Source organism: Talpa occidentalis, unplaced genomic scaffold (genome assembly GCF_014898055.3).
Source record: "Talpa occidentalis isolate TD23 unplaced genomic scaffold, MPIMG_talOcc4v2.1 talOcc4.7, whole genome shotgun sequence".
NCBI classification, from domain to species: domain Eukaryota; kingdom Metazoa; phylum Chordata; class Mammalia; order Eulipotyphla; family Talpidae; genus Talpa; species Talpa occidentalis.
In genome coordinates this window covers 98,971,165-98,991,719 of record NW_023605083.1, presented here as the reverse complement: position 1 = coordinate 98,991,719, position 20,555 = coordinate 98,971,165, and the positions used below count along the sequence as shown (strand labels likewise).

Here is a 20,555-nt window from a genome sequence, read left to right as displayed (position 1 = left end):
AATAGTAACTAATTTTTGATCTAATAGATTGTTTTGAAACATGTACTTAAAAGGTTATAGTGGGTATAATTTTATCTCTTGTCTGGGTTATTGATATGGGGTACATAATGACTTTAAAGTATTAGAAAAATGGGAGTTTGAAAATTTCAGGTTTTTGAGGGAAAAAGGGGGGCTCTAGTTATGAGGTAAAAACTGAAGGTTGTGGTTTGACTGTCAACATTGTACTACTAAACTGAGTCGAGGCTTTCACAGAAATTAAATATTGTTGTTACTGCTGTTTTCTAATATTTATGGAAAAGCTTCCCAGAAATTTAATTTGGTTTACCTAGTAAAGGAGAACTAAAAGGAAAACATTGTCACTTGGAAAAAAAAAAGTAAAACTACGGCAGGTACAGAAATGTTAACATTGGTTTTCTAAAACTTGTATAAAACCTTTCAGTGCCTAATAAATACGTAAATTGTCAGTTTTGATTGTTGTCCTGCAATATTGTATATTTCATTTTTTAAAAGATTTATTTATTTGTGCATTCAAGAGCTGGGGTGGAGGCCAGATATGGAGGGGTGTGTGTGAGAGGATTCACCAGAGACAGAGTGGGGAGCACAACATGCAGATGTACTGAAATACACTGCTGAGGGGAGCAGTGGGTGGGACAGGAGAGGTCTGCTGCGCCATGTGGGTCACCTCCCTGGCTGGGGATTGAATTTGTGCTGCAGTGGCTGTGGATAGCTTCATAGTGCTTCATCTTAACCCCTGAGCCTCCAGGGAAGCCCAATATTGTATATTTCAATGGTTTGATACCTACAGAAATTGTTTCTGGAAAATTAACAGGAAAAAGACCTCACCTGATTCCAATTGGTGTAACTTTGGACAGTGAAAATTTCCTACAAAGGACTGAATAGACTCTTGGAGATAAACCTGGTTTTTGCTAAGTGTTGCTTAAAAATACTGGTGATTTTGTTGTTTTGACTCAAAGAAAGTTTTTGTTTTGACTGACCAGGATCTGCAGCAAGGTAGCATTTTTTTTGTGTTTTCATTTTCTCTCCCCTTGATACCAACATAGTATGCAAAAGAGTGGTGGTAATTTTTACTACTCATGGCAATAGGTCTATTTTTTGCATAACTTCAACAGGGAATTTTGTTTGCTTAAACTAGAGAATTAAAAAGTGTTTCATTGTGTGGCTTTGTCTGAAATTCTTCCAGGAAGCTGAACTTGAACTGAAGCAAGAAGAAGAGAACGTGCTGCGTTATTTGTAGGGTTCCAGAGACCTCCAAAGAAGGTGAGGAAGCTTGACTCTATTGGCAGGACTGGACATCCTGGAAAAAGATAAAGTCCTGGGAACCTCAAAAAGCGAAAACCCCAGGTCGAGTCTGGGAAGACTTGTTCCTGAAGCCTGCACGAACCAGATGTCAAGAGCTCACTCTGACCCGGTAGAGAGTATTCCAACAAAGCCAACTAAAATTGCTGTTGTGCTGTGTATGATGCAAACATTGAGAAAAACACTAGAATGCTAGAATTTTATGGGGTGCTGGTATTGACGGAGAGGAAGTTGAGTACATGGTGTTCTGTCTTGTGACTTTATGCAAAAATGGGTAAAATGGACTCACATTATTTTCCATTGATTCAGGATTAAACTTGCATTTATGGACAATTGATTTTTGACAAAGGTACCAAGACAATTCAATGAAGAAAAAAATAGTCTTTCCAATAAGTGGCAATGGAATGACTCAGTATTCACTTACAAATGAATTTGGACCTGTACCTCACACCTATGGATCATCAACCTAAATGTAAGAACCAAAACTATAAACCTTCTCCAAGAAAACATAGTACGTAATCTTCATGTCCTTGTGTTAGATACAAAAAACACAAGTGACAAAAGAAAAAATAGATTCTTCTACTGTATCAAAATTTTAAACTTTTGTGCTACAAATTTATCATTGAGAAAGTGAAAAAGGATACCCACAGAATGGAAGAAAACCACATATCTGATAAAGGTCCTTATCAGAATATGTAAAGAACATTACAATCCAGTAACAAAAAGACAAATAACCCAATTTCGAAATGGACAAAGTATTTGAACAGACATCTCTTTAAAGATCTACAAATAGCCAGCACACACAGAAGATGCTTGCCACTTCTCATCAGTCACTAGGGAAATGCAAAATATGTTAAATACCATTTCACATTCATAAGGATGGCTGCATACATATTTTAAAAAAGAGAAAATAGGGGCCTCCCTGGTGCCCTTAGGGGTTAAGTCTCAGCGCTATCACCGCTGCGCCTGAGTTTGATCCCTGGTCAGGGAGCTAACCCACAGGGCACAGCAGACCTCCCCTGTCTTGCCTGCTGCTCCCCTCAGCAGTGTATTTCAGTAAATCAGTTTACTGACACATTAGGGGCTGTTTTTGCTTTTAAAACTGGGGTCTCGTGCCTCCCTGGTGGCGCAGGTGGTTGAGCGCAGTGCTGTGAAGCTGTCTGCAGTCTCTGCAGTGCAGGTTTGATCCTGGCCAGCCAGGGAGATACCCACATGGCTCGGCAGACCTCTCCCATCTCGCCTGCTGTTCCCCTTAGCAGTGTATTTTATCAGTCTGCCTGTTCTGTTCCCTGCTTGTCCCTGGCGAGTCCTCTCACCCTCCCACACATCTGGCCTGTACCCCGGTTCTTGTATGCATGAATAAATAAATCTTTAAAAAAAAAAACTAGTGTCTCATCAAACACATGCTACTGAATCTTCTGTTTTCACCCAGCAGCATGTGGGCACAACCCCTCCAAGGCAGCTGGAACGGTGGGAATCCATTCTGTCCATTCTCATGGCTGCTTAATATTATTAATGCTCAGTATACACGTGGCCATAATGTTTCCCGCTATTGGGAGGTCCTTGGCTTCCAGTTTTTGACCAATGCTCCACAAACTTCCTTAAACTTACAGGTGTTTTGTTTCTTTTTTTTCTCTGTCATAGAATCTCAGGAATATTTGCATTTTTAATTTCATGGGTGTTGCCAATGACTTTCCACAAAGGCTCTCCCAAGGCTGTCAGAGCCTGTTGCAGTTCAGCCAGCCTGATGGGTGCAAAATATCTGGCAAAGGGCTCCGGGCACAGAGAGTTGTTAGCGAGGGTGACTCCAGGTCAGCCACGCATGCAATCAACATCTCCACCAGAGTGGAGCATTTGTTACAATCCATGAACCTACTCCGCCCCCTCATTATCACCCAAAGTCCACAATTACCGTTGGTCTCGATGTACATTCTGTGTGTTTCTGTGTGTTTGGATAAATGACGTGTTACTGTTACAGGGCAGGGTGAGGGGCACCCCAGGGCCCCTAAACCTGCCCATTCTTTTTTTAAGATTTGTTTATGCATACAAGAACTGGGGTACAGGCCAGAAGTGCAGAGGGTGAGAGGATTCACCAGAGACAGTAGGAAGAAGAACAGGCAGATTGACTGAAATACACTGCTGAGGGGAGCAGTGGGCAAGACAGGAGAGGTCTGCTGCCCCATGTGGGTAGCTCCCTGGCCAAAGATTGAAGTGCTGCAGTGACTGCGGACAGCTTCATAGGTTGTGTCTTAACCCTTTGTGCCACCAGGGAGGCCCCCAAACCTGCCCATTCTAAATGGTTCTGCCATCTGCCACATCCAGACAAAACACTCTAGGGCATAAGACCTTCAGTGGAAAGGAACTTTAATACCATTAGTGTGCAATAAAGAGGAGAAAAAGAGAAAGAATACAGCTTTCAAATCAAGCACTCAAAGTTACCCATCCCCTCATGGGTAAATGCTCAGCCAAACAGGGTTGGCCCAAAGTAGGACCGCTGAGGCCCAAAAGCTTGCCACAAGGCAACTTCTGGTGAAGAACCACAGGAAAGGGGCAGAAGGAGTCAGGCAAATCTGAAAGGAAAAGAGCAAAACCCATGTCAAGATAAAGCCTGCCATTGTCAGCTTCCCCATGGTCTCTCACCCAGGTCTCTGTCTTTTTCAAGTGTCTCCTTCCGTGTCACCCAAGTCCCTGGTACAAGTCCAAGGCCGAGAAGCAAGCACAGCTTTTTCACATGTCTCTCTGCTCCATGTGGTCCCCGCCAGGTTCTCTGCTTGATCTTCCTTCAGTCTCTGAGTCTCTCCAGTTTCTTCTCTCTGCCCAGCTCCACACTTCCTTGAGTGGGGCACAGAACCTGGAACTATCGCTTTCCCTGGGGACTACCCTAGGGAAATAGGGACTACCCTATTTCACCTTGTCACGCAGAATAATTTTACCGCCCTAAAGAAGTAAAATTTGATTTTGAGCCATCAAAATGTCTGAGAGCCATCTCAGCCTTAATGTCTATAAGCGGTCATCCAAGTGTGCATTGGGCCAGAGCCCCAGAAAGACCCTGCAGAGTGACACTGATGAGGAACAGACTGAAAGCTGGGAGGGAAAACAGAATAGATTCACAGAAGCCAAGGAAAGAAGGTTTTTGGAGGCTGGGGGTGTCAACAGGCTGGAAGGCTCCTGAGGGGCAGGTAAATTGAAGCAGAAAAGGAGTGTGGAGAATTTTGCACACAGGGACCTTTGGGAGAGCAGCTTCAGCAGAGCAGTATATCAGACAAAACTGGAGGCGTGAAGAGCTGTTTAGGTTCACACAGCCTCACTTAGGGCAAGCATAAAAAAGGAGCTGCCCTTAGGCTCAACAGGACAGGACTGGTTATGTAAATGAAGGTTCAGCCTTCCAAGGAAGGCACCAGACCCCCAAAAGGGCGGATGTTTACGATATGTTCGGATATAAGAAAAGCAGATTTTAAAAATGATGTATTTCTGGGCCTCCCCGGTGGCGCAGCGGTTGAGCGCTGGGTTGCGAAGCTGCCTGCAGCCTCTGCGGCACCAGTTCGATCCCCGGCTGCTCCCCGGCCACCGGAGGAGGGTCCCACATGGCGCGCAGACCTCTCCTGCCGCCCGCTGCTCCCCTCAGCAGTGTACTTCGGTCCTTCTGCCTGCTCTGCTCCCTGCTCTGGCTCTGGTGAATTCTCTCACCCTCCCGCGCTTCTGACTGTGCCCAGTGCTTGTATAAATAAATAAAAATAAATCTTAAAAAAAAAATCATGTATTTCTATGATTCTATTTCTATAATAGATTTTGTGTGCACATTTTGGGGATAAACAATCTGGGCAAGATGAACCCAAATGTTAATCTAATCACTGGGATTGCAGGTTAGGTTTATTCTCATTTCATTTGTATTTTTAAAGTTTCCTACAACAAACACAAAATATTTATTAAAAGGAGGAATTGGCACCAGGAGGGCGTCTTCCATGCAGAAGCAAGACCCTCCCAGATGCATCAGAGAACTGTGCTGTGAGTCTCTCTCTGTCCATGCAGGTCCAGCTGCTCATAAAGTGCAGTCATACAGCAACTGCCTTTTGTGTTTAGTTTTGTTCACACAGCATAGCTTCATCCATGCTTTAGCACGTATTGGGTATTTCTTCCTTATAAAGAATGAATCATATTCCTCTGGGTGTCTGGACCAACTTGCTTATCCAGGCCTCCATCGATGGACATTTGGGTTGCTTCTGCATTTTAGCGGTTATAAATAATACCTCAAACATGGCTGCACAAGTATGGTTGAATCCCTGCTTTCAGTTCTTTGGGGTGTATACCCAGAAGTGGAATTGTTGAGTCCTGTGGAAAATCTGTTCATTATGTTGAGGAAAGTCCTTAGCGTTTTGCACAACAGCTGTACCATTTTACATCCCCCATCAGCACACAAAGCTTCTGACGCCTCCACGTCCCATCCTCACTGCAACTGTTCTCCAAGCTGGTGACTTACTCATTCCAGTGAGCCAGCAGGTTTCATGTTTGTTGAAAACCCAACATCTTTGTCGTTCCCCAGTGGCTTGTGGAGTTGGTTCTTCTTGGGCCAAGTCCATGACATCCCTAGTGACTCTCTGGTCGTGGGTAACTACCCCATTTCAACCAGTCAGGGAAAGGCCAGGTTGGGGTGATCCTCGGAGGCCCAGTGGTTGGCACTTGTGACAGGTAGCCCCAGAATGGGTCTGTGCCACTGTAGATACTGTGGTGGGAAGGGAGGCCTGGGGGCTTCGGCGTCCTGACCTCCTTGCCCTCCCCCTCCTCCACACTCTGGTGACCCCTTTTTCCACCAGGATTCAAAAGCACCATCTGGCCTACGTTCCCGCACAAGGAACCCAGAACCAGGGCTCCTGTGCACATGGGGGAGTATGGGGGAGCAGGAGTGAGCTGGGAGTTGGGGAGCCTTAGGTCCCCACTGCTGTTGACTGAGGACAGCCTTATGAAATGTTCCAGGACCAGTCTGCTGATCTTCTTGAGAGGGTGGCACATGGAGGTCAGCGGTGGTCTCTGCTGCTGGCAGGTTGGGTGTGCACTGGTGAAATTGGCCTGCTGGACCCACAGACTGCTTCCAACTCTGTCTCCAGCTTGTTTATGGGCTCCATGCAAGCCTGCGACAGCTAAGGGCAGATGCGGGCTGCCCAGCTTGTTCCGTGTCCCCTTTAGTGGCCATTGCTGTAAACTACAATACTTTGTGCCCAATTCTAGGCCATCCTTACGCTTCTTCCCCCAGATGGCCTCACCTCCAATTTTCCAAAATTGCTTCCTCTAGTTTGTCCCTTGCAGGAATCCATGCCACAAGGTTCTCCACTGTCTCTTCTCCCTCTGTACAAAGGTGATGACCAAGCATGCTGTTGTGCCCAAGATCAGCAGACTTGGCGAGCATAGCCTCCAAGAACCCAAAGACAGCCGATGCAAACACAAAAGGGAGTTTATTGCAGACTCGAGTCCGGGCTCATGGCACCTACCAACGCAGTGGCAGGTATCAAGAGCCCCAAACAAAGGAAACAGGGTTTTTTTTTAATAAACTTAAATTATGCTGGCAGTTACTCATTGGCTACAAGGATGTGTTCTCCAACTTTGCCCGGCTATAATTCTAAGCTGACTGGCCCAGCTGAGATGCAGCTCCAGCCTGCAGCTCCAATTACAGCAAGTTCGCCCTCATTGGTGACTGGAGGGTGAGGGTGGAGTGAGGGTCGAAACTGTCAAAACTATCTCTGGAATACAGTCTTTCCTGGGACACAAAACCTAAAATTCTAAAATGGCAGTTACACACAAAATGACAAAGCAATGGCTAAGAATACTTATGCTTGGTTCCACACATGCTGCTCTGCTTACTTCACCAATGAAGTCTTGCATGCAATGAACTCCACCAATCCAACGGAACCACACTAGACTTTAAAAGAGGGCCAAAGAAGGGGAACCCCAGGGATCTTCTCTGTTAGAACCTTCACAGTGCACAAGAGTGTCTCATTCTACATCAGAATCCTAATCATTGAAGGAAGGGATGAACGAAAATCGTTCGTATCTAGACACCCAGTGTCTAGGTTATTTTTTTATTCTTTTCTTAGGAAACTGAAGGACCAAAAAGAGAGTAAAGATGAGCTTTTCTCACTGTGGTTTCTTCACCAGCATCTGCATGTTAAATTCCAGCTAGAAGCCAATTTCAGAGGCTATACCCAGAGAGGCCATACCTATCTGGCTCAGATTAAAAAGAAAAAACTCATTCCCAAAATATTCTGGGTTTCCACTAGAAATTCTGAATCTACTTCCCCCTCAATTTCAGGCATGCTAACTCAGCTGTCAGTGCTTTTAGCCCTTTTGGAAATTCCTAAATTCATCATCACCTGGTTTATTTCCAGAGTATACAATTCCTTCTCCCTTCATCTTTACTGAAACCCTGTAGCTGGAAGAGAGCAAAGGCCTCTGCTCAGGGCCTGGTCAGAAGCCCTGCTTGCAGGCTTCCCACAACTTTTTTATGAAAGGCAGAAGCATGCACACAGGAAGTCATTTTATTGTTGATAAGGATGACTGGGGAAAGCCCTCCTAGAACTCTGTCCCTGCTCAGTCCACGTCTTTCTCCCCAAACTTTCTCTGCCGTAGGGGCAAAGTCCAAATGCTAACAGACACTCCTAAGGACATGACTTGTGGTCACAGGAACTTCAGAGCTAAATGGGTGAATGGAGAAATGGCAGGGCAGAACATGGGAGGAACCACAGACAAAGCCAAAGACGCAGCATGTCATGCTCAGTCTGCCGTCCTCCCAAGCATGCTAAAGGAGTGGATGCTCAAGTCTACACAAGGCAATTCTGAGTTCCGAGTTTAAGGCTGAGGAAAGGGTCTTCATATCTGCTGCTTTATATCCTAATCCCAGGATGCAGCCAGAGCTCTTGGTAAACCTGGTAAACTGGGGGCACTGGACTGATTCCCAGCTGTTCAGTCTCACTGAGGCATATAAATCAAACAGGGGAACTGCAAACTGGCCTGATCAAATACTGGGCTTATTAACACCCAACAGAAGCCCTTTCACTGGAAGTTTCAAAGGTGGTTTCTAAAGCCTGCTCTTGGGCTCCAGCTCCAGCCCCAGAGTTTGCCCAGAGCTGCTGACCTCACATGCTTCTTTTTTTTTTTTTTTTAAATAAATCTTTTTTTTTTTATAGGCATGTTTTTTAATTTTTTTTATTTATTTGTTTGTTTTGTTTGTTTGTTTATACATGCACTGGGTACAGTCAGAAGTGTGGGAGGGTGAGAGAATTCACCAGAGCCAGAGCGGGGAGCAGAGCAGGCAGAAGGACCGAAGTACACTGCTGAGGGGAGCAGCGGGCGGCAGGAGAGGTCTGCGCGCCATGTGGGATCCTCCTCCGGTGGCCGGGGAGCAGCCGGGGATTGAACCGGTGCCGCAGAGGCCACGGGCAGCTTCGCAACCCAGCGCTCAACCGCTGCGCCACCGGGGAGGCCCCCTCACATGCTTCTTAAATGTGCTGCTGGGTACAGCAGGACACCTGGGCACCAAATGGTATCACACTCTTCCTTCTTTCCCCTGGTTCTGAACCTCACCAGAAAGGAAGTGTTTGATAGGACATGGGAATGAGCTTGTAGGGGTCCTCAGCGGCAGCATGTGGAGTCTAGGCACATCTGTGGTGAGGGAAGTACTCCCTGTGCCCAGCACACTGGCAGTCCAAGTCCCTGGCAGAGGTCTGCTTCTGCCACTATCCAGGAGTGTGGCCTTTCTCTTGGGGAAACTATTCTCCAAGTCTGTTTTTTCCATTTGTAAAATGAGGCAAGTAAGGTTTGGCATGAGGATCAGATGAATAAATATTAGCTTGATACAAACATTTCATTAAAACTACCAGATTAACCTAATAAAATGTCTGAAAGCAGGGAGTCGGGGGAAGGAAATGTGTCCTTTCAGAAGCTGTCCAGTTTGCGCTACCCTCATCCCAGTGAGCCCCAAACACAGACCAAACTGTTCTTCACCCTTCCCCAAATAAAAAAGCAAGAAAAGAAGCTGCAGGCTGATGCCACAGCAGCCAACACTGCTGAGGACTCATGTGAGCTGGTGCTGTTTAAAGAGCTTTACACTTAGTAACTTGTTTCCTTCTCACCACCCATATGTTCCCCCGTCACCACCACCATCACCACCACCACCACCATGGCAAGTAGGGACAGGTACAGAGAGGCCAGACTACACGCCCAAGGGGCAGAGGAGAACTGGCATCTGAGGCCACCACTGCAGCCAAGGAGGCACGCAAGTTTTCAGTAAGTTTACAACCTGGTGATGTAAACAAACTCTCAAACCATGTCCAAGTAGGCGGGCACTCAGCTCACATCAACAGTGCCCCAGTTGGCCTTGCCCATGATTGCCCATCCAGCACTTCAAGGGAGCCTCTGGCACTCCGTCACCTTTATAACCTCTCAGTTCAGATCCATCCCAGGAGGTACCTTGAAGAACTTTAAAATACCCCAAATAAACAACAGAAAAAGGTTATAGCACAATAAAAACTGGGCTGCAAAGCCCGCTGTGAAAGGGAAACACCAGCAGGCAGAGCGCGTGTGCCAGGCCCTGCTCTGCACAGGCTCTGCAGTCACTCTGTCAGGGGCCACACTGTCAACAGTCTCTCAAGCCCCCATTCCTTTCTCCCCTAGAGTCTGTTAACTGAATTTACATTGACCTTTTTGGCTTTGCCCCTCCACAAAAGCTGAGCTCTTAGGGGCTAGTTGTCAGTTCCCTGTAGAGTCCTGCTTTTCTAGGTAGATCACTTTTTTTTAAAAAAAAAAAGATTTATTTATTTATACAAGCACTGGGTACAGTCAGAAGTGTGGGAGGGTAAGAGAATTCACCAGAGCCAGAGAGGGGAACAGAACAGGTAGACTGACGAAATACACCGCTGAAGGGAGCAGTGGACACGGCAGGAGAGGTCTGTCACACCATGTGGGACCCTCACCAGCGGCCAGAGATTGAACCTGCTCTGCAGAGGCTGTGGGCAGCTTTGCAGCCCAGCGCTCAACTACTGTGCCACCAGGGGAAGCCCTCTAGGTAGATCACTTCTGATGTGGTTTCCTCTCTTTTAGGTGAGGAAAATACTAACTTGAACTTCACTTAAAGTATTCTCACAAGGGCTTGACAAACAAGGGAGAAGATATACGTAGGTCCCATGAGTTTCCAGGTCTGCAGGTTGAAAGGTCCTGGACCCAGAATTACATTGCCTCAAGGTCATCCAGATGTGGGTACATGCGCTTGCAAGATGCACCTATCATTGAAGGAATGGCATCAAGTGTTGGGTCATATGCATAGATGAGCCCCATTCGGGCTAGTGTGGGATCGTAGTGTGAACATCACTGGGCTATTGTGGCTTAGAATATGAACCCCAAGGGCTAGGTAGGTTCAAATGCCTAGATGAATCCTACCTGAGCCTACCTTAGAGCAATGCTCCTGTCTAATGTGGGCTCCCATGCCTAGGGCAACCCCACTTGGGCCAGGGTAGGTTAAGATACCTAGTGCGGGCTCCTGTGCCTGGGGGAGCCCCTACTGGGCCAGGGTGTGTTCATAATATGAATACGCACTGGGCTAGTGGGGCTTTCCCACATGGGCCAGGATGGGTTCAAATGCCTTGATGAAGTCCCAATGGCCCAGTGGGATTCCTTTCCCTAAGAGGACCTGACTTAGGCTAGGGTAGGTTCATAATATGAACCTCCACTGGGCCAGTGTGGGCCCCATTGCCTGGGGCACCCAGCTTGGGCTAGGGTGCATTCATATGCTGCCATGAACCTCCACTGGTTGAGCATGGGTTCTCACACAGAGAGGAACCCCTTGGGGGCCAGGGCATGTTCGGAATATGAACCCTCCCTCCCCACTAAGACTAATGTGGGCTCCTGTGCTAAGAGGAACCACATATGTTCCAGAATCCCAGGTGAGCCCCATTGGACTAGTGTGGATTACTGTGCCTAGGGGATGCCGCCTTGGGGTAGGGTGGGTTCATGCCCAGATTAGCCCCACTGGGCTAGTTTAGGTTCTCAAGCCTAGGAGAACCCAGCTTGGGCCAGGGTGTATTCATGATATGAACCCCACTGGGGCTAGTAAGGGTTCATGAAATGCACCCCACTGGGGCTAGTGTGGGCTCACAAGCCTAGGTGAGCTCCACGGGGGCTATCAAGTGTTCATGAAATGCACCCTACAGGGCTAAATGTGGGCTCACAAACCTGGATGAGTACCACTGGGCTATCGAGGTTCTGAATAGTAGCTACCTTGGTCAAGTATGTCTGGAGGCAATCCTCCCACAGCAATTTAACCTTGCTTTATTCTAGAAAGAATTTAAGACTACTTTTACAAACTCCAAGGCAGGCATATTCTTAAAAATATGATCTCATCTTCCTCCAAGTCTGTGTTCAAATCACTATCACTTGAAGGATTTTTTTTAGATATGAGTTAATGGTTTCATGTCCACTTCCTCCTTAACACCCTGTGGAGACTAAGGTTACCCATTCCCAACAATAACTGCTTGCTCACCTCCATGACTCCAGGAAAAACAGAAGTAGCTGCTCTGGTATTTCTCTTAGCAGAGAGAAGCAAGTGATGGAAACTACCAAGTCCAGTTCAGGCACAGTTAAAGCAAATCCAAATAGCAGGAGTAGCCAATTAGCCAATTCACTGATTACTCTTCTATGAGCAGGTGTAAGAGTAACCTATAATTTTCTGGGTGATGGCTGAATGTAGGTCTCGATGCAAGAATGTGTGGAGTGACTGGTCCATTTTTATTTTATGAAATAGGTGATACAAAATTAAAAAATACTCATGGAAACATAAAGCATTTGTTTATTATTGCTATAATCAAGGCAAAAATCTCTTAAAACAATTGGCCTTGATGATGGAAGTATAATCAGAATTCATGAATTTATACAGTTTGTTGTTCTCTGCTGTCAGACCTTACCATTTCACACATACATCATTCACCACAGACCTTTATTACACAAGTGGAAGAAGAATGAACGTGGAAGTCACAAAGATGGCTTAATTACTTCCGTAGTTAGCTGACTTCAGACCACTTACTGTGAACCTGTTTCACCCTGGGTTTAAAAAAAATGGGAGAGAGGAGGAGGGACTGGAAGATCTCCCCTTGGAGGATCAAATGAGATAACCTAGGTGGTAACTGAGAGAACATAAATGAAATTGCCCTGTAAACTTGAAAAAAAATTTATACAAAATACAGACTCACTAGTAACAGTGCTTAAAACCCCCATGGGAGAGGGGTAGGAGTTATCACTACAGTCTACGTTCGTGGCAGCCTGCATGACAGTCACCAAGAGTAAATGCTGGGGCAAGATAAAGGATATTAATGACCAAACCTCCAAATTCACTGAGGCAGGACCTAGCTTGACAAGCCATTTATATGGACCCAGTTTCACCCTAGAAACACTTTTACAGTTTTATTTTACCTTAATATACATCTGTACAGGCAATAATAAAAAGGCTATTACACAACAATTCGGTGAGTTTTACCTAGTTTCAAGAATAATGCATGCAGTTACAAATGAGAGGTAGAAACACTGTATTAAAGACCTAAAAATACAAACATCATATAAATAAATGTTCAAATTAACTGCTGGAATTTCATACAGATAAATAAGGTAAAAATTACATTACTTCGTCAAAGTAAAGGAAAATCATGTTTTTGCTTGTTTTTATCAGTACACTAAAATTAGGTTAATGCCAAAGAGCTTCTGTGCAATTTGTCAGAGTTCAGGTTATAGTATCTAAAAGGATTAAAACTGGAGAGTGTTTTATTCAAGTATTCAAGCAGCTAAGTAAAAGAAACCAAATATTATACCATGTAGGAACTATTTTTGGAGGGATGTTAACTGCCTGCACTCTCCATGACTATTAGGTGAACTGTCAGGCTTAACATGAAAATACACATTAGGCTGGAGAGGGCTGCCCATTTTCCTAGGAGAACACAGCCTCATTTCTCATTAACTTCATGTAGAAACTCCTTATCACTAATAAACCTTTAAATCACCAACTGTGTTTTGGCCCTAATAAACTCCAGAGAGTATCTCTCGACTGATAATTTTTCTAATACTGCCCAAAGAAACCTAGCCTTTAATAAATCTAGTGGTCACAGGCATTAATGCACGTTCTGCATGCACAATAAAAAAATGCAACCAAAAGTAACAACCAGCAACTCAAAATATCACTGAGAAAATCTGTAGGTGTAGATGAATTTAAAAAATGCAAAGGTTCACAGAAACACAAGTTTTTACCATTTAAAAGTCCACTAGAAGATTACATGTGAATTCTGGAAAGGGTATATGTAGATAATCAAGTAAAATATTTCGAACAAGTCCATTGTGCCTCAGTTAGTTTTAAATTGCAAAATCTAATACACAGTTGTTTTAATAAATTAGTGCAATATGAAAGATTTTGGAAGATTAACATGTGTCCATATTAGATCAAATCGAAGATTTCTTCTAAAAGTCATCTTTAGCTTCTTAAGCTATTTCTTCCTGAGCTGTTTAAGGATGCATGCTCAGATTTAGATAAACTTACCCAAATATCAAACTGCCTGGATGAGATGTAGAGTTTTTTATTTATATTTCAGCAAACACGTGGAATTTCACACATTGCTCTGGTAACCTGAGTGAAGAGCCACTCACTTTGCTTCATTCTTAATTATCCTTAAGAATAAAGGTACTGATGATTCTAGTTCTAAGGTACATATATTTACCACGTTCAAACTGAGAGACAAGTGGGATACTCTTGCTTCTGCTTCTACAAAGAAAGCGGGAAGGGGTGACTTCTCCAATAAGGCAGATTTCCTAGAAATATGTAGTTTTTGAACTCTTTTTCCTTTTTGAAATCACTGCTTGTTCTTTGGTAGTCACCAGTTAAGAAACCAGTTTACTGGAGATAGGGCAACAGAATCCAAGCTGTAATCCCAAAAGTATCACCTCACATCCCACCACTGGTCCATGATTCACACCTGCGGCCACTCACATGGTTGAGGAGGTGCTATAGCAGAGTGCAGACAATCTTCTTTCAATACTAGACTTATCTAGAAATAAATTAAATTTGTTGTAAGATCATTTATATTTTCAAAACCACGAAAAAAAAATCACCTACCTACATCCTCATCTCTTTTCTACCTTTGCCCCAAAGTTAACCATTCTGAATATTTTTTCTCCCTTCTGCCTGGTAGGTTTATTTTATTTATTTATTTTTTAGGATTTTTTTTTTTTTAAAGATTTATTTATTTATTATTTATACAAGCACTGGGTACAGTCAGAAGCACGGGAGGGTGAGAGAATTCACCAGAGCCAGAGCAGGGAGCAAAACAGGCAGAAGGATGGAAGTACACTGCTGAGGGGAGCAGCAGGCAGCAGGAGAGGTCTGTGCACCATGTGGGACCCTCCTCCGGTGGCCGGGGAGCAGCCGGGGATCGAACCGGTGCTGCAGAGGCTGCGGGCAGCTTCGCAACCCAGCGCTCAACCGCTGCGCCACCAGGGAGGCCCTCTGCCTGGTAGGTTTAGATATGATTTCTAGCTTAGGGTTGCACAGTCCACCACCTCCTCAAAACCCATATTTGGTAAGTGATGTCTATACCAAATCTACAGTACATTGGGTCTTCACAGTATTCTTCAATTGTATTTAATAAAAAAAAAGTTCTTTTACATACATGAACATAATACACCTGCCAACACAGTAATGCAGTGCGAAAATCTAAAGAACAATGACAAAAGCCATCAGTATACTTATAAGCACTATCTATAGTGCTTACAATACCCCTGCAGGCAGCATTGTTTGCCCATTTTTTGAGAAGAAGAAATCAACACTACAGAAAGGGCAAAGGATATGCTCAAATCTGAAAAGCCAAGATTCATATCCAGGAAGTATGATTCCTAATTTACCTGTAGGAGACAACTAAATTGCAATAAATAAACATACTATTTTCTAAGTCAACTTACATTTATGTACATTTTCAATATCTGCAGGATCCTGGAGAATCTTAGTGAGGCCTTCCAAAAGAAGGGCTGCCTTATGGTAACGATAAACAATATCTTCAGTCTGCTGAAACATCTCATCTAGAGCTGCAGATTGAACCTGGAGACAGCCAACAGAAATAAGAAAATTCTCAATCTTTCTGAGAAAACAAAAATCCATTTGGGCGATGCAACTTTAAACAGGACCTATCTAAAATTAACATGTTTTGATGAAATAAGGTTATCTACAAAAATTACGTAAAACAAAGATTCATCAGGGTGAGTGACAGTAACATGGAGCTTCTTGACATTCTTCAAGAATAAGTCATTCTTCATTCAAACATAGTCACTTTGCACTCAGAGATTCATGACTCATCAACTTTATACTTCTAAATTAGTTTTTATAAAAGTTGGCTTTACTGTACAGTTTAAACATGCTTTCACACCAGGGTAACCTGGTAATTCATTAAAGTGCTATAATAAAATAATGAAATGATCATAAAAGTAAGTTTCTTTTCTTAGTATAATCATTCACTCAGATATTTAACAAGAACCTACTAAAAGAAGATACCCTTGCAAGAACACACAAGGAGAGTCCACAGTCTGGAGGGAGACACTGCCAGTGAAACATGCCGTTCTAATTCCATGGTATTATAGGTATTATAGGAAGCACACCTGGATGACAAGGAATACTGATGGGGTGCATTTAACCCAACTGTGGAAAAAGTGAAGATTAGGGAGCACCTCCAAGAGGTGAGGAAATAAATAAGGAATGGGAGTTCATTAGGCAATGAGAAAGGTAGGTGGGGCTTTCCACAGGAGGGAACAATGGTATTATTTACAGGGTGATGAGTATTTGAGGAGTTTTTTCCCAACAGCATTATGATTTTCTCTCCCAATCATTAAATGTCAGTACTGTCAGAAATGCAATATTTTACTTTACTTGTTAATATACTCTTTCAAAAAATAACTTAAAGTTGCTTATAATAAGACAAATATAATGGACACAGACCATCAGAGCCATAAAAAGAAAGAATAAATAAATGTTAACGTCTTTAGCTTGCTAAGCAGCCAGGGCAAAATCTTACTGAGATTACATGGTTGTTATCAGAAAAGCAGCATAACAATTATGAAAGAACATTTTTCCTGACAAAACTTCTAAAACAAAATATATAGGGCCTCCCCGGTGGTGCAGCAGTTGAGCGCTGGGTTGTGAAGCTGCCTGCAGCCTCTGCAGCGCCGGTTTGATCCCTGGCTGCCGGGTGAGGGTCCCACATGGCACGCAGACCTCTCTTGCCACTCGCTGCTCCCCTCAGCAGTGTACTTCGTCAGTCTGCCTGCTCTGCTCTCCCCTCTGGCTCTGGTGAATTCTCTCACCCTCCCACGCTTCTGACTGTACCCAGTGCTTGTATAAATAAATAAATAAATCTTAAAAAAAAAAAAATATATATATATATATAAAGCCTTAATTTGGAATAAAGTGCTAAAATACATACTATTAATGTTAACAGTTTAGAGCAAAATAATGAATGTTATTCTTGGCAACAGCTCATATTCCAAAGTTATCTACATGAATATTTATTATAATGGCTTTCAAAATAAAGCCAAAGGTATAATATAACAGTACAATTCAGGGTGGACAAAATCTAGGGGGAAGAAGGAGACCTGTTATATTAACGTGGCAAAAATAACATTGATCAATAATTAATTCCCCTCCCCTTAACTGCTTTTTTCTTGCTTTTCATCTATACTTCAGAGCAATTTCCCACCCAGGAGGCAGAAAACAAATTAATCCCAATAGTGTAACTAGATAACTGGAAAAGTAGATTTTGTATGTATGATTAAGAGAATTCTGAGCACACAGATCAGTTAAAACAGCAGTATTTTTTCTAAAGTTTCAACAAGCTCAAATGTCTTAAATGGCAGAAAATACAGAAAAAGATCCAGTAAAAACTTTAGATGCAAACTACAATAAAATTAGATCATGCCTAATAGAAGGAATTTTTAAGAAGTGTAATAAAATGTTACCAAATATGGTAACCAATGTAACTTAATATATTAGTTAAATGTTATTTGACTGACGCCTTCAGCAAGGGTTAATCACAGCACTTAAGTGGTAGGGTATAGTCTTTAAAAGTCTACATAATGCCAAGTGAATGTTCAATTTAAAAGACACTCTTAAAGATCAGCAGCACTGTTAAACCTGAAAAAGGGTTACCATTTCTACAGCACAATTATAGATGAGCTTCTCTGCAGTTACGCTGTTGATTTCATCAATAAATCGCTGTTTGTCAGAGAAGAAGCGATTCAGCTTTTCTGTAAGTTTCTTGCACATGGCGATGCAGAATTTATATCGTTCATTCAGATTTTTGACAACTGAAAAAAAGGTTGAAATAAGACTTAATTTTAATTTTCTCCCAAAACAAAGTCACAACGATATGCACCTTTGTGGATGATTAAAGAAAGTGGTACTAGGGAAAGTGACATTATATGATTATTAAAAACAAACAAACAAAAAAAAGACTGGAAATCAGATTGTTTCATATGTTCTGTTTCAGGCAAGAAAAGAAAATAAAGCGCTCTGACTTCTCTTTGTATTCACTAAATGGTAAAAACAAAACTCAGAAAAGCCACTATCTTTTAATGTTTAATACTATTTAAGAATATTTAATAACAGTGATTCCTCATCAAAAACTTTCTAAGTATAATGGGAAAAGGGGCAGCTCAAGCACTCTGGGAGTTATGCACTATCATGCTCCACACATACCTTGTTTCACAGCAGTGGATGGACTCAGCTTCCCAGATTTGATCTGTGCTTTGGCAAGATGCAGAGATGCTGCTAGCAACTGTGCTGCTTTCATATATAACACCAGCTGTTCCACTCGCCTGCACCCGGAATAGAGCAAGCAGAGTGTTATCCTGTGAACAAACATGCCAGACTCTCTATACAGCAGCCCACCAGTAAAATAGCCTTTCTAAGAAGTTATCATTCTCCTCGATAATTTTAGTGCACCAATAACTCCTGAAGGTAGAAGTTTCAGATAGAAACAGATGTGTGTACTTTGAATGCAGTGGATATGCTGAAATAAAAAGCAATACAACCCTCTTACTCGCAAATATCTTCAACAGTATAATTTATGGTAAAAGGGGATGCTAGGTTGCATAAACTCCAAGTCTTGGCTGATAAAGTGACATACAGTAGAATGAAGTAACTTAGAAACTCCCTTGTGTTAATAATGAGATCTGATCTTCAGTAGATGACCAGGCCTACCTTCATCTCAGACCCATCTCAGAAATTCATTTTTGAGTTTACAGAAGGCATGGAGAATCTGGAAATGAGAAATAAATGTGGTACCTACCCCCAGTCTTTGCTCAGCTGGCTGATCTGGTCCACCACCACACTCTCCTGAATCTGGTACAGGGAGACAGCAGATGTACACAACTCTGGATTTCCTCCCCGCACAGCTGTCAGGTCCAGCACACACTCAGTGAACATTAGCATCACATTTAGGTGGCGCAAGGTGTCTGTGTGTTCTCGCTGCAGCAAAGACAATTTTGTCTTAGAAACTTTTATTTTAAGAGGTATATACACATTGCTGTATACAAACCATGGCCATTACTGTTTTTTTTCTATGCTTGTGAGTATCAGAATGAGCAAGAGACTGAAGTTTTTAAATTCCAGAAGACTAGTGAGAAAGTAAACATAAATGAAAGCCAATGCGTTCCAGAAGACTAGTGAGAAAATAAACATAAATGAATATGTGCGTTCATGAGAGCACCCACATACAAGTTTTAAAGATATGTGGCCACTGTGCTTTTACCAGAAAAAAAAACTGAACAATTCAATCAACATACATGAGGCAAAACATATCAAAATATAAAGATATTCTACACACAAAACCATTCATCTTGATAGTTTAGTGATTTTATTGATTTATAATTTCAGAAATACTTTAATTTTTGGTGGTTTTTCAGCTAACAATGATTGCCAATACTAAAGCTCTAAATTTCTGTAATCTTTTCAGTTAAAGAGAGCATTTTAAATAACATGTATTTAAAATGGATATTCTAAATTAACATTGCTTTGAGATTTGTTTTTAGCTATAAATGTGTTTTGAAATTTCAAGTAAGACTAAGTTTCTCCCTCTTTTATAAAAGGGTAAGAATAGTTTTCTTAGAGATAGAAGAATAGCCCAATCAACATTTGAAAGTCTCTGTTCTATGACAGAATATTGAATTACATATGTTCCACCACAATGGAACACATATTGGAACACAGCTTATGTCTAATTTGATGAAAGTTGAAAAAACTCTTAAGATTGCTTTTTCCAAACCCAGATTGGATTAAACATTTTCAAAATTACTACTATTATTACTGCAGGGCCTCCCTTGTAGCCTAGGGGTTAAGTCTCAGCGCTATCACCACAATGGTCTGAGTCTGATCCCTGGTCAGGGAGCTAACCCACATATGGTGCAGCAGATCTCTCCTGCCTCGTCGCTGCCCCCCAAGCAGTGTGTTTTTAGTAAAACAGCCTGCTCTGCTCCACACTCTGTCTTTGGTGAGTCCTCTGTGAACCCCCTGTCCCTCTGGCCTATAACCTAGTTCCTCTACACAAAAATAGAATCTTTAAAAAAAAAGTAAAATTACTGCAAACTCACTAAAATTTACATGCAATATATTATAACTTTCATGTGAAATATTTAGTTCTCAAGCACATAAGAGAAATATTAGAGATCCAACATGGAGTTTGTTCTTTAGTGGTCTGGAGAGCTGATCACTTTGAAATGCAGGCAAAGTTAGCACTGTACTTAGGAACTGAGGACTGTAGTCCACTGGTTGCTAACCTAGATTTAGAACTAAGAATTGAGCTTGCACAGTTTTTTAAATCATAAAATTAACTTCTCTTGTCCTGGAGTTTTGCTAGGCATACTTCAGATTATGATTTTTGTTTCCTTGTAGAACTAGCTCCAAGAAGGAATGGTATTATCTACAAATGTTCATCAGCTTGGCAGGGTTTTTTTGGTCAGTGTTAGTTAATAAAGCAGGCAGTATTTTTTTTTTTTTTTTTAACAAACCTAAGGTTAGGTATATCATTTTCATCTTATGGAAAAAAGCAAGCTTTGAGAATAAGTTATATTTTTAGAACAAAGATTATACCTTTAAAGTCTTATAAGTAGTAAATAAACTCCAGATTAAAAAAATTAAGAATCTGAATGCCATTTTTTTTAGATTTATTTTATTTTTTATG

The 20,555-nt window shown here is 42.4% G+C and overlaps 1 protein-coding gene across 1 annotated transcript in view; it reads right to left on the bottom strand.

Moving 5' to 3' along the window:
* Positions 1–12,018: 12,018 nt before the first annotated feature.
* The window catches only part of ULK2 (unc-51 like autophagy activating kinase 2), an 82,895-nt gene continuing 74,358 nt past the window's right edge, over positions 12,019–20,555 (bottom strand). The window contains exons 23-27 of the mRNA XM_037494849.2: positions 18,666–18,844; positions 18,074–18,192; positions 17,525–17,682; positions 15,292–15,427; positions 12,019–14,381 (exon numbers count right to left, since the gene is read on the bottom strand). Of these exons, the coding sequence (XP_037350746.1) occupies positions 14,320–14,381; positions 15,292–15,427; positions 17,525–17,682; positions 18,074–18,192; positions 18,666–18,844 (654 nt within the window). The 3' untranslated portion in view covers positions 12,019–14,319. The remainder of the gene's footprint in view (positions 14,382–15,291; positions 15,428–17,524; positions 17,683–18,073; positions 18,193–18,665; positions 18,845–20,555) is intronic.